The sequence below is a fragment of the Schistosoma haematobium genome, chromosome ZW (assembly GCF_000699445.3).
Source record: "Schistosoma haematobium chromosome ZW, whole genome shotgun sequence".
In the NCBI taxonomy this organism is placed as follows: domain Eukaryota; kingdom Metazoa; phylum Platyhelminthes; class Trematoda; order Strigeidida; family Schistosomatidae; genus Schistosoma; species Schistosoma haematobium.
This window is the reverse complement of record NC_067195.1, coordinates 10,384,100-10,398,757: the sequence shown is the minus strand read 5'-3', so window position 1 is coordinate 10,398,757 and position 14,658 is coordinate 10,384,100. Positions and strand designations below refer to the sequence as shown.

Here is a 14,658-nt window from a genome sequence, read left to right as displayed (position 1 = left end):
CAGTATCATTCGCCCTTATTTAGAATACAGAAATATAGTATTTCCTCCATCACCCCAAAAGGATAAAGACACTCTAGAGCGTTTCCAACGGCGAGCCACAAAATTGGTATGGGTGCTCGAATTCAAGCCTTATGAAGAGCGCCTTCAATCACTAAACTTTTACTCGTTAGAGTATAGGCGTCTTAGAGGTGATCCTCTAATGGCTTATAGTATCCTTAAGACTTCTGGACATCCCCTTAAACACCTACTTAAGTTTAGCTTCAACACATACCTAAGGGGTAACACCCAGAAACTAGAGACACAACACAGCAGAACGCACTGTAGATACAATTTCTACACATAAAGGGTTGTCAAATGCTGGAATTCGCTGGCGAGTGAGGTAGTCCAACGTTTTGCTAGGAGTCCTTTAAAACGACCTATTCTTAAGAACTAAGAATAATATCTTACTATGATTTACCAATTTGTTTTTCCTCCATTATCACTAATATACCTAGGTTCCTGACTCCAGGTATTGGTTATCCACTGCTACTAGGCACGGAAGCCCGTTAAGCGAAAGCTTCTTCAGCCTTCAGTCTTCAGTAATAAGGATAGAAGGTTGATAAAATTGTATTAATCCTGACACATTGCTTTCCAAAGAAGGTTCAGCTTCTCCTTGAAAGTATTCACTAATGTGGCTGATACCACTTGTTCGGGTAAGGCGTTCCAATGATTGGCTACTCGATGAGAAAAACGGGATCCCACTTTAGGTTTATTAGATCGTGGTTTATGAACCTTCTTGCTATGACCTCGGAGATTATTAGTGCTGGAGGGAGCAAAAAGATAAGACATACTAACACCCAAATTACAATTAAAGATACGAAATGCCAGTATAAGGTCACCCAGTGTCCTACGATACGACAAGTGGAAAAGGTTTAGGCGCTTTAAACGCTCATCGTAAGGGAGTCTAGAAAGACGCTTCACTAGTTTCGTTCCCACACACTGGACACGCTCAAGGGAGTTAGTATCCTTTACCAGACACGGGCTAGCTGCTTGGATACAGTACTCTAAATGTGGTCTTGCATATATGGGATATAAAATTCGAAACGTTTCCTCGTCAAAAGATCTGAACGCTCGGCGAAGTGACCATAACGCACGAAAACCTTTGACAGCGGCTGCTTTGCAATACGTAGTTGTTTTTAAATCATGACTTATTACTACTCCTAAGTCTTTATGCTCTTGAACGCATGGAAGAGGTTTACCCTCAATAGTGTAACGGTAACTATTACCGTGACCGATGTGCATTAGTACACTCTTCCTAGCATTGATTTCTAAGCCCCACTTTCGAGCCCATCTAACTAAATCGTCTAAGTCAGCTTGAAGATCCAGATGATCAGCCGCACTTTTTATTGTTCTCCAGATTTTTACATCATCCGCAAACAATAATGTCGACGACCTAAGTAACAGCGGTAACTCATTAACGTAGAGAAGGAAGAGCAGAGGGCCTAAGATGGTGCCTTGGGGTACATCACTTTTGACCGGCTTCCAATCGGATAGCGTTCCGTTGACCCTAACTCTCTGTCTGCGATCACATAAGAAATTTCCTATTCACTCATGTACAGTACCTATTATTCCGAAGCTCGTGAGCTTCTGCATAAGACCTACGTTTGAAACCTTGTCAAATGCTTTGCTAAAATCTATGAATATCACATCGACAGACAGACCGTTATCTAGGGCTGCTGTCCAATCCTCCCTCGCAATAAGCAAGTTAGTCAAGCATGAACGCTTGCTACGAAATCCGTGTTGCTCAGGAGCTAACAGATTGTGTAAATCCATGTGGCTTAGCAACCGAACCCGAATTATCTTTTCAAGTAACTTAACGACTATGCTAGTTAGACTGACAGTCCATCTACAACCAATTGAACAACTTAAACTCTAACTCAAGGTAGATTATTAAAAGACTGTTTGTTTATTGATAAATAAACAACTTCAGAGATTAAAACGCCGACCGACCTCGTAGACTTTAAAAAACAAATTTTATTTTCGACCAAATTTATTGTGACTAACCTGGAAAGCGCGTTCTATGAAGATGTTGTCACAGCATCAGCTGTTTTTCGTGCATACATTCATCGTTGATGTGTTTTGAGTTGCATGACCTTATATTATATTTATCCTGAAAATATCTTGCGGAAATAAACAATCTTCAGTGTCAAGAAAAACATGTCCGGTTTCGTGAAAATGTGTGAACTTTGTGGTGGTCAAATTAGTGAACAGTCTGAATTTTCCTTCGAGGACATGATCACTAACTGGTTAGATGAAAATCCTGAATTTGCTTTCAAGTACTTTGTCAAATCAGCATCTTCAAGCATGGTTGAAGCCTGGGCTAATGGACATAATCATAGTGAATCTGATGGCCTCTTTGATAACTCAATAAATGTCTTGGACGAGCATAATGATAAAAATAATGATAAAATTTCTGTGAATACTTCTCTATCACTACCAATACGTAAGATAAGCAGCCAGGATTTGGAATTAACCCATGACAAGCGTATTTTATCTTCTAACGAAGATGGGAAGCCCACATTTATAAACTCTGTGTTCTTTCCTTCCCCTGCCACTGAACACATCGATTTAAATGCTAGTCCTGCCCGTCAAACTGTGCCTTCACCAAGTCGACCAACACATCCAACTGAGAGAGATTTAATAAGTGAACTTGCTTTGGATATTTGTCATGAACTTGACGTGACATCTTTATGCTTTAAAATTGTCCAGAATGTTTGTAGACTAATTAACGCTGATCGTGGATCATTTTTCCTTGTGGAAAAGTCACGTTCAACCGGTGAGGATGTTCTTGTTAGTAAACTTTTTGACATTACATCTGAGTGTATATTGGACGATGTTTTACAACGATGTTCTTCTAATCACATCATTGTTCCTTTTAATGTTGGTGTAACCGGCTACGTCGCACGAACTGGAGATTACGCGAATATTCCGGACGCATATGCTGTAAGCAGTTTTGGTAACAACGTGTTTAGTTATATTTGTAAAGGGTGTCAACCACCTAGTTGGTTGATAAGTTATCTGAAATAAAAACATAATTAATTCCTTCAATAAGTATTTGGACATGAATCACACTTTAATTGCACAGGCTAATTATGTTGCTCAGTTGTCTGGTAGGAAATCGATGAATCCGAGCTCGAACCTGGAACCAAGTGGCTTAAAATCAGGCCATTTAACCACTAAGCCACTGCTTCAGACTATCGGTTTGAGTACTAGTTAAGGACCTGTGTTGCCTTTTTTATTTAATTGCATGCATGTTGTCATCCTAAACCGTAGTTTATAATGAATTTATTGCCACTTAGCAAATGACATTGTCCAGTAGTGTCACAAAAAGCCTTTTAACCGCATTATTCATCTTCACTTTCTGATTGATGACAACTTAAAATTTAAATTGTAAACAGTGAATGTGATCGTTTCACCCTCTAGATCAAGGAGTTTCGATGTTAGACAATATGGTCCATATAGTTTGAATTTCAAGAATTTCTTTAGGTTTGGGTTAATGATTTAATTATGTTGTTACTGCTATTCGTTTTCATCATCTATGTTTGAAGTAAAATGATAGTTTGACTAAAATCAAAAGCAGCAAATTTCAGGCCAGATATATGTTAGCACTAACTCTATAAAGCTTTCTACCGACATTTTAAAGACCTTAATTATCTTTTGATATTTATAACCCAGTAGAATGATATTCATACGTTGATATCAGCAATTTGAAGATTAAATTATTTTTTGCGACCCCATAACGAAGTCTAGGACTGTAAACTTAGCTCCGAGCAATACGTTTTCTGTGGAGGTTAATAATAGTATTGAGCTACTCTGTTCCTAAGGCACCAATCCTACAACCCTTAGGAGATAGCTCAAGACCATTGACGGTGGCACAAGAGTACGTAATATTTATCTTTCCAAGACCTAATTTTTTAAATATTACTTTGTTTTTCTCATTAGGTCATTTAATTTATTTCACCAAACTCCTCATTTTCGGTTTTCATTATCGATTATATCATTTTTAATTTCTTATCCATCTTTTTAACTCATTCTCTCGTTGAACTAATATGAAATGTGACAACTCGAATCGATCCACGTTTGTTCGAAGTTCTCTGTTATTTATGATTAGTTGAATAATTCTATACTATTTTTGGTCAGTCTGTCAGTTACGTTCAAATTCGCAAAGGTTTAAAAGGTAAAATACTAGTTTTGTGACTTTGTCGATCACCCACCACCTTCAATATTTGTTTAACTCAGTAAACATGTTTGTTTGTTGGATGACAGTAACTGAATTTAGAAGATTTTGCCAGTTTTATTGTTAGGGTTTGCATTTTATTTCGATAAAGGTGTTAACTACCAATATTTTTCCAAACATTTTGGCAGGATCCTCGATTTGATGATTCCGTAGATCGTGTAACAGGATATAAAACGCGCTGCCTTTTATGCATGCCTATAAAAAATGTTGACGGAAAAGTGTTAGGTGTTGCACTGGTTATCAATAAGACAGTCCCTTCTGATCAGCATCATGATCAAGGTATTAACTCAGTTCAACCTAGTAGTTGTGAGAGTGAACCAATCAGGAAACATGCGTCATTCACCGAAGAAGATGTAAAAATATTTCAATCATATGTTACTTTCTGTGGTATTGGATTACACAATGCACAAATTTATGAACAGAGTCGTTTAGAAACTTATCGGAACCAAGTAAGTACTATCCGTTCTTCTATAACTTTACTTTGTATAATTCATTCTTAAATTTTGCAAGATTGGTTTTAGTACAAGCTATAATTTGCCAACGATACAACAAAGTTGGGGAACAGTATCTTAAACGTTTTCTTCCCATTGGAAGAAAATTCATGATACATTTCTTTGATAAAAGGCAGAATGTGTAGTGGTAATGGGCAGAAATGTCAGCATCTGCTATTGATAATGGGTTTGGAATGTAGATCATTCAGCTACCCATAATTATCTGGCTTTCAGTTGTCGTTTGACCCTTCTCGATTAATGGTAAAACTATTTTCGACAACGTGTTAAATGTAATAAAAAATGGTTTGGTGTATAAGTTGATTTACTTATTTTATTAGACTTATTAAATTGTGAAACTATCCAAAATTAATCATTTCTATTAAACATTAGTTAAATCATTTAAATTTTTCTGTTGTGAAAGTCTTATTTCAGAGGAGATTTTAAAATTATTGCATCTGTCTTCCTATTAATTAAGAAATTAAGTATACGAAGCTGAGAAAACAAAAATAATATGTATTTGTTCGTTAGCATCTCGGAATGTAGTTAATGTTCACATTTACATCAACCCAGTTATCTATCATCATATCACTATGCAATTCTATTTGGATAATTCAACTTAATACTCATGGTATTCAGCAGTTCTATTTAATTTCATTGAGATGATATTTTACTATGATCATTTATAAACCAGTGTTTTTAATTGAGAAGTGACATTTATCAAAGGTTATCAAGGCTGGAAAGTATTTCGCTCTAGGCAAAAACTCTTCAGGACTGTTTACTGTCCAGTTATTGCTATTATTCAACAATAAGTTTCTAGATTTGATGATGACGTATGTTGGCGTACAATTAAACTTAATTTATTTTATATAAAGGATATAATATTTTACATTAGTAAATTTTCTAATTCCATTGAAAAAAGACATTCGACCAAAGTAATCAAGCGACAACTTACAGGCATAGTGAGAAGAATGAAATAAAATTCTGTACTCATATACGAATCGTTCAACAAATTAAAACTGCCAGGTTCTGTAATATGCGAACTAAATTAGTTACCTAACATCTATAAGTCATATCGTTCAATTGCGAGATAAATAATTCATACCATTTTAATCAATAAAGTGTCATATTAAAACAATTCTCATACGCAACTTTTCATATATCACTATTAGCTTGTTATGCTAAATTTAGTAAGCTGTTCAATTGTTCATTGCTTTTTTTTGTCTAAAAACGTATTGTCGTTTAACGGAAAATGTTGTCATTTAAAACATATAGTTATTAAGCGTTTCATTGTCAAAGTTCGTAATAAGTAGTCATAATATATTGTTCTTCTATACATCAAGTTTTAAAAAATCAACTCATAACCACTGAGTTATATTTTCATTATGGGCGAATGTTATCTTACAATAAATTTCTGTATTTGTTTAATGTAATTCCAATTAAATACCTTCATTAAGCATAATGTATACAGATCTATGCTAGTTATTTGTTTCATAAGATCAAAATCAAAACAATGAAGGCTATGTTATGGTCTGTCGACAAAAGAACTGTTTAATTCACGTGATGTTAAAGTCAGTTATGGGGAACTACCTACACTTTAATATTCGACACTTATTATTTCGGTCAGTGTATTGTGTAAATTTAACGAAGTTGTAATTTTCTTGTCTATAAATAACTTGTTTGAAAAAAGTATACACTTTCTCTCTCTCTCTCTCTCTCTCTATATATATATATATATATATATATATACCCTGATGTTAGTGTTACAAACACTTAGGAAACAATGATTGACTTCATATTATTACGATTTATTAACGAGATTTGTTTAATCACTTGTTCAAATAACTAACTAACTAGTTTTGTTTATATGATTATTGAATTATTGAATTAACAGATTTTTATTGAATGAAATTGTTGCTTTATAGGGAATGTGAATTGTTAGTTAATTTTAACAGCAGTATAACGTATAATAGTTCATATTATTCGACATTTTGACTAATATTACCACACATTCAACCCTTCATATTATGTAATTTGATTTTGACAGTTAGTGGTTTTTATATACAATAAGTATAGTTTAAAGCTAAGCATATAAGCCTTTCAGTCAACTGCTGATTAGTGTATAAAGTGTTTAATAATGTTTTGTTTTAACTCTGTATTGTGTTAAGGTTATGTAGTGTAAAGCAGTAACTAATCAGTGGTTAAAAACACTGACTTTTTGGCTAACAAGTTACAGGTTTGAACTCTTCTCCATGTATTTATCTCTGAGCAGCCAGGTGGCATCAATATGACGCCATTACAAACGGCACATTTCCAAACCCGATACATAAACCTGTACATGGTATATGAGTTATATTTAAAAGGATCTTGCTTATCTAGTTCACAGTGCTGATCAAATCCTACCTATTAAATCACACCACAGATACTATTTTAAGTAACTAAGCATTGTGTAGAGTCTATTTTTATGTCAGATAATTAGCTCATTGCATCCTATTAAAAACTCAACATTCCTTTTTATATGTTATTAGTTAATGCTACTCTCCCAAGTAATATTTTTGTTATCATTGTTATGCCTGTCTCTTTATTCTAGGTACTTTTGGAACTTGCACGAATCATATTTTCAGAACAACTTGATATAACTCGTCTTATTTATTCAGTATTATCACACACAATTTGTTTACTACAATGTCAACGTTGTCAATTACTTTTGGTGAAAACAACTTCATCTATGTCATCCTATTCTTCAATTGATGAGGTAAGTAATTAGTAGAAGGAGACTTTAAAAAAAATTTATTCTGATATATTCATTATGATATTTATAATGATGGGATCGACTTTATAAACAAACAAATAAGTGTTTAAAATCTAATTAAACTGGGTATTAGGCTCCTTATCAAGTTATATATTTACTTCTATAGATTTCTGTAAATTTCTAAGGTCGTTTTATCGTGAAGATTAATTGAGAAACACGAAAATATTATTGATCTGCCTAATTGTTGTTTAAGACTCGTCAGCAGTTTTGTTATTTGTTGTAATTAAATTAAGTAGGTGAGTAAAAAAAATGAGTGATCATAGTTTATTGTATGGAAATTAATAAGGAAGTGTTGAATTCTATCTCTATATATTCTAATCCACATATTTGATAAGTGCTAGTGAGAGTACATGGCTGACGAAACTCAAGTAAACTGACCAGATTTGGAACCTAGTCACCTCTCCAATATATATCATCTTATTTAATTCTGGATTGGTCTGTATCGTTATTTAGTTTATGTAAGGTGACAAGAAATAACTATCGTTTCTTTAACCCCGATATTTTGATTGGTTGTGATGTATTGGTCACCGATGGATTCATGACATGAATATACAGAAAAAGTTTTAGGATGTAGTGTTTACTGGTCTGCCAACAAACAAGGTGACTACTCAATGTCCCATCATACTCTACAATTATAATACGTAACTTTTCAATAAAAAAACGAATGGCTTGGATTTGTTTAATTAATGGAACGTTTGCTCCAAACTTGTCAAGCAAATAGTCTCGAAGTCAACTCAGGTTGTTTAAACTCACGTATTTGTTGATCATGATGAACCATACTGATGAATCAATGACATTTACGATAGAGCCTTTTGAGCTTATATGCAAAATTCGAAACCCAGTAATGAATAGCTAGTATCCTATTAGCGACCAGGTAAAAATTCCGTATATATAATTCCTATAATGGTTAGAATCGATAAAATATATCTTTTTGGCAACCACACAGTGATTGAACTGATACAAAGGCTAACTTATAAATCTGCTTCTCTGACAGATTTTATCTGAGAGTATTTCATAAAGTTCAGTTCATAGTCGACGGTGTCTTCGTGGACAAAATTTGTTTACTCCCAACCTTAGCTCATAACTGTAGCCCAATGAATACCTAACCATAAACCCTTTTTCGTTCACCTTATTAAATAACTCTATATACAAGCGTTTATTGATCACACGAAAACTGTTCATTAGTTGAAACGTATTATTTTTTATTATAAATCGTTATATAACTAAACACTTTCTAATTGGCTGGTAGGTCTCTTAAGGTTGTCAGTATAGTATACTTTTAGTATTGATCAGTTGGCGAAATTATGAATCATGATAATAACTGTAAATCATTTTGAGTCAAAATTTTCAAGTAGTGCGATGTTCTTAAATATATCAAACCTAATTAATATGTTCATATCTCAAACTGACCTTAGTTACGAAGTTCGTGAAAACGAGGGGTGGTTAAACAGCTATTTGGTCGTAGTATGAGACTCCTTCACAACAGCCTCATTCATGACCTCATCGTATATCGAATCTATAATATTCAGGTTATTGTGTGCTAAACCTTTAGATCACTGAGTTGGCATCTACTGTTTCGTGTTTATAATTTCTATCAGTTTACAACATTGAATAACCTACCGAGAAGGTCTTGGGCTTCTTAGCTGGCGGTTTGTGGATGTGCATTTTCAAGGAGTCCTGTACTAAAAAGAAATAGCCACCCAAAGCCTCTTGATTTCCAATAATTACCTAACTAAGGTCACTTTGTTTTGTAAACTGTGAAACTCAACAATCCCTAAAAACGCCTTTGCACTAATACTAACTAGTATTGTTTATTTTTACAAGAAAAAATACCCATTTTCTATCACATTTCATCTCGTTTCTTTCGTTATCTTCTTTCATAAAAAAATTAGTTACCTTTTGTTATATTATTTAACAAATAGATCGATACATCATTCTTTGATATCGTCTTAATGCATTCGATTCTAAGTTGACCTAATTATTTATATCATTAAAAAAAGTAGAGAATGAATACTTGCACTTCAGAAATAAAACAAAAGGATGCTAGAATAGATAGATAATGACTAGCATTGGAATGCATGACTCGTGTTTTGTCCTATTTACGACTCGTCATCTGGATATATTTGCCACATCCTGGCGTTGATATTCACACCGAGACTCAAACCTAGTACCTCTCCAGTAGATTGAGTTGCTATTGTTTCGAACGAGATAGCCCCTAGCTTGTGCGATCGGTATGATTTAAACCTTGCCAACAGTGATATAATAAATTAGTTTTAACAACCTAATTTCTATTCTTCAGTCTTTATAAGTGCATAACTTTGGTGAATAAAACTGAAGCAGGAAAATGTTAAAAATCAGATTATCTTTCAAATATGAAAAAAACAAGTTTTCAACAAAGGGTCGTTTGTTATAAGATAATGGTGAGGTTTAATTCATTGTTTATTGGTTGTTTGAATAAATATTAAACTTCACCCCATCGCACAAGCTAATGCTATATGGACTCAGTAGCTTATGAGATAGCACGATTGCGTTTGAAGCAAGCTGTACTGGGTTCAAGTTTCGGAGTGAAAATCGATTCTAGGATGCAGGTACATCCAGCTGACAAGTCCCAAATAGGATGAAAAGCTTGTTCTGAATTCTACTGCTAAACACCATCCATCTCTGCTTATAACGACAAGTTGTTAATTTATGATTCGTTGTTGCTTAGCGATTGAAATGATATTTTTTATTTATCTAGATTATATATAATTAGAAGGCTATTATTCTTACATATATATTTGAATATCTTAGCAACATATCGTTTCATTAAACACATCTTATTCACAATTAACAAGAATAGTTATTCTCATTTTTAAAATAGGGTAAAAACAAACAGTATTTCATTTAAAGAATTTCAGAATTATTTAATTCAATGTTTAAAATAAGCTAATCACTTACTGTAATAAATCATAGGACAGTAGTAATAATAGTAATAATAGTAGTAAATGTTTGTAGATAAATGAGTGTAACTAATGAATGAATTAGTAATTGAAATTCTTTTCTTTTTAATAATTTCAACAAAGTCCTCTCATAGTGTGATAATTAAATTGATCGTTTCTTTGTTTTTTTTTGCATACTATTACAGATCAAACGATATGCGGATTGTGTTTCGATACAAAAGGTTTTTTTTAAAATCTGTCACTGAAAACATGATGTCTTACGTTCTAATATTTTCAAGAGTTTTAGTATTGTTGTTCAGTCTGATTGTCAATACCACGCTAAAATGAGTCTAAATTAAAATTGAATTAATCAACTGAATCCTCATGAAATGTTCAATCTATTTGAATAATAACTGCTTAGTATAAATGGTAATTTTATGTTGTATCTGTCCCACATCTACACTGTAAATGAAATCTAGGTTCAACTGGATAACTTCATAGTACAATGTCTACTTCAAATATTTTGCGGTTGCTTAAATACTGCAATTACAAATGCTTGGCGACTAGTTACAGAGTAGAGTTGTCTAGTTGGCTAATCAACATTTGTCAGTCTTCGTGGCACTACTTATTTTCAGTGTTAGAGTTATCTTAAATATTTTACGTTGGGCAGTTTGCGTTTATGTCTGGTGAAGGATGTAAATTAATTTAAAATACAGTAATCTATTAATACATTTACAGCATATTAATCAATAACCCACAAATTTACAAAATTTTCTGACAGGCCATAGAAATCGCTTGAAAACAAAAAATAGAATCATTTACTTGTTACCTACCAGTGCAGTTTGAGGGCTTTGCTTGTAGTCTGGGAAATCACATACCTCCTAAACTTAATTTTTTTCTCGATGTTGTTCAAAATACATGTCAGTAATCATAGCGATGTGTTATCTTTTTCATATTTATGTAGACAGTAAGACAAGCAGAGCCAAATAAAAAACAAAGTAAATAGAACCGTATTGTCATTAATTGATCATTTAATTGTGACCTATACAATGTCTGTCTAGTTCTTTAATTCTAATCGAGTTCTATTGATCGAGTTGAAGTGTAGCCAACAGTTCAAACGATTCAACACTGAGTGCACTATGCTGAGACGTTAATTGGTCGGGAGTTGTCAGATGGAAACTTTGGACCTAGGTTTCGTGCTAGTTGACACTCATCAGCAAAGTGTACTTGGAAACTTAGAGGGGCTAGTTCTCCCTTTGAAATTCCATATAAGTTGTGAGGTCAGTATTACCATCTCAGACTGTGAAGCTAGGTGATGTGGGCTGAAGTTCCATCGGTAGCACCAGTTTTCGGGAGGTTTCATTTGTGCCTTTGTGACGAGCGCCATGTTGCAAGATACCAAGATTTAGGGTATCCTGCTGACTACTACCAACCACTGTACAAATACAATTGTTTGTTATTTAAATGTATCCGTGTATGGCCATTTTCCTTCTCATCCACCAATATGTCATGCGTTTTTTAACAGTTGTTTAACGAAGATTACTTCGTGATATAAGCCATGAAATTTCTTCTATTTTACCCGATGTAATAGATGATATTATTGTAAATATTACTGTCTACCAAACAGCATATGAATGTTTTTCTCTCTTTAGTGAATCACAAAATCATATCATTATCGTTATTGTATTTGGTTTTTACCTTATTGTCACAGCGAATGAGCAGTTAATGGGACAATTATCATAGTCGCGAATGTGCACTGCCGAGGAGTCCTATAATATAACGAAACCGCTATCAAATCCTTCCACCTTTTCAATGATGATCTAACTAAGATCAGTTCATGACATAAAATCTGTGAATATTAAAGTATTTTATTTATGGAAGTACAGTATTGATTTGATGTAATCATTGTGTATGCTTGTCAGCTAGAGACAACTTAGTGACTGAGAATAACTTAAATCAGTTCAGCTTAAAAAATTTATGCCTAATCTCAAAGCTGATAACTTTCTAGTTTTACCATAAACGAACAATACTCAGATGATTAAACAACCTACTCATATCTTCTACTTTCATAAGCCATACGCATAGTCATAGAGCCAATACAGTTCGATATAGTGTATGTTTTTTCTTACCTTTTACCAGGTACACGTATATTTTATCCAACTTACTTGAGCTAATCAATTTTAATTAAAATTCGACATAACCAAAAATTAACTCTCTAGTAAACCATTTTTCTACTTAATACTTTAGTATAGAAATGGTGCTTATTTTGAATTGTCAGCGATTATTTGTCAACACAGTGTGGTGCATGTACGAATAAATTTTGTTTGAATTTGGAGTATATTTATTGTAGTCTCTTGTTATTGTAAAGATATTCAAGTAGAATTTATCATTATATAATTATTCATTCAATTATGTTAGACTAAGTAAACTCAATGGCGGATTTAACTTCGTATTATATAAAGATTGTTCTGTTGAATTTATTTATTGTAGTGATCGATTGATGTGACCTGATTAAATTTATTTATATGCGTATATTTTAATTGAGCAAAGTTATAGGCTGATGAGAGCGTTTACAATAAATTATTTCAAGTAATCGTGTGTGTGTTTCTGTTCATATATTTATAAAGTGTTATTAATTTAAGTAATTTATTGTGTTAAGAACGAAGACCTTTCAATAGTGTATGAAATCGAGAAATTGATGTCTATTCAATTAGTTTTAGACGAATTACAGATATGTCTTGCTGACAACTACCAGGTGGCACGAAACTAAGGTCCAATGATCCTCGCCGTTAACCTGCAACCACTCAACATTGTGACTAAGTACATGTGACATTGAGTCATATTATAGTTTTTTAAACACATATACTTTGGTTCAAAGGGGCACCAATATATATATATATATATATATATATATATATATATATGGGCTGAAATACCTTCAGGTGGTTTTGTTATTAGGCCACTCCTCGAACTTTTGATTTAGAGGTTTAATCCACAAGACAGTGAAGCAACGTTAGGAGATGTGATCCCATGGTAGCCGGTGACTAAACAATAGTTCCATACGCCATTTGCTCCCTCAGGATCCTGGAACATATGTGCACTATTAGTTTATAATCAGGTTTTTCAAATTCCCCTCAGTGGACTCTCCATACTCACCAACCCGGTTGAGGCTCCAGATGTTCACTTTTAGTTCTCTCAATTTTGTAAACAACACCCCCGTTGTGAAAAAGTAATGAGTAAGAATTTCCTGATGGCTGGTTTACACATAACTATACCAGAGAGTATTTGGAAGGTGAGCGAACTCGCTTCACTCTCAGCTGTGCCAGCACATTTGGGGGCAACATTGAGTCATGTACGTTTGTGACCACATGCATCGTGATTTGACGAATTTGATCAGCACTAAGGATCAGATAAACATGAAACCGGTCACTATTTGGTGATCAATCATAAATATAACTGTTAGTGAGTCTATTACATTCACGTTTTAGGTTTATGCACTACCGAACTAAAAAAATGTTTGCACATTTCAGGATTCCAGCTGATGATTCCAATGATATTTTTTCTTAAAAATTTTAAGTTAACTCTCTTCAATCCATCTCAGTGGATTGCAATTCATATTTTACATATGGAGTTGTGAAGATTGTTGAATTTTATTAAAATCATGAACCATTATGAGGTTAGACATTAACATTATCGGAACCCGGCTCAGTGGTCTAGAGTTTAACTGTTCGCATTCTAGAATGGAGGTCTCGGGTTAGATTCTCGCGTGCGGTGTCTGGAGTGTCCACTGCTGCAGAGTCCCATACTACGACGAACCGGTTTCCAGTACTTCAACTTTTTAGTGATGGTTTGATTTAGATCAGTTCATGATTTTAATAACAATTCATATTATGAATAAAACCCAAAATCTATAGTGGAAAATCATTTTAAGTACATAATTCATACTGAATACCTGATAGTAACTTCAAAATATTCTTAATTAATTTTCATTGCATTACAAAGTTGTTGGCGTATAGAGGTATTTGAATTTTATCAAAAGAGATTCAAATTAAAAATAACTTGATTTCGATCAGGAAAGGTTACTTTAAATTTTTGACGCAAAATTTATTAACTTACAATTACTAATATTTAGCTTATTCTGCCTATATTTAAACTAGAGATAAG

At 33.4% G+C, this 14,658-nt stretch overlaps 1 protein-coding gene across 1 annotated transcript; it reads left to right on the top strand.

Annotated features, from left to right (window-relative positions):
* Positions 1 to 1,936: 1,936 nt before the first annotated feature.
* Positions 1,937 to 13,376, top strand: PDE5A_3 (cGMP-specific 3',5'-cyclic phosphodiesterase). The gene is made up of 4 exons (XM_051210370.1): positions 1,937 to 2,982; positions 4,405 to 4,725; positions 7,355 to 7,519; positions 10,701 to 13,376. The coding sequence occupies exons 1-4, from the start codon at positions 2,197 to 2,199 to the stop codon at positions 10,758 to 10,760; spliced, it is 1,332 nt and encodes a 443-aa protein (XP_051070352.1). The 5' UTR covers positions 1,937 to 2,196; the 3' UTR covers positions 10,761 to 13,376.
* Positions 13,377 to 14,658: the final 1,282 nt, after the last annotated feature.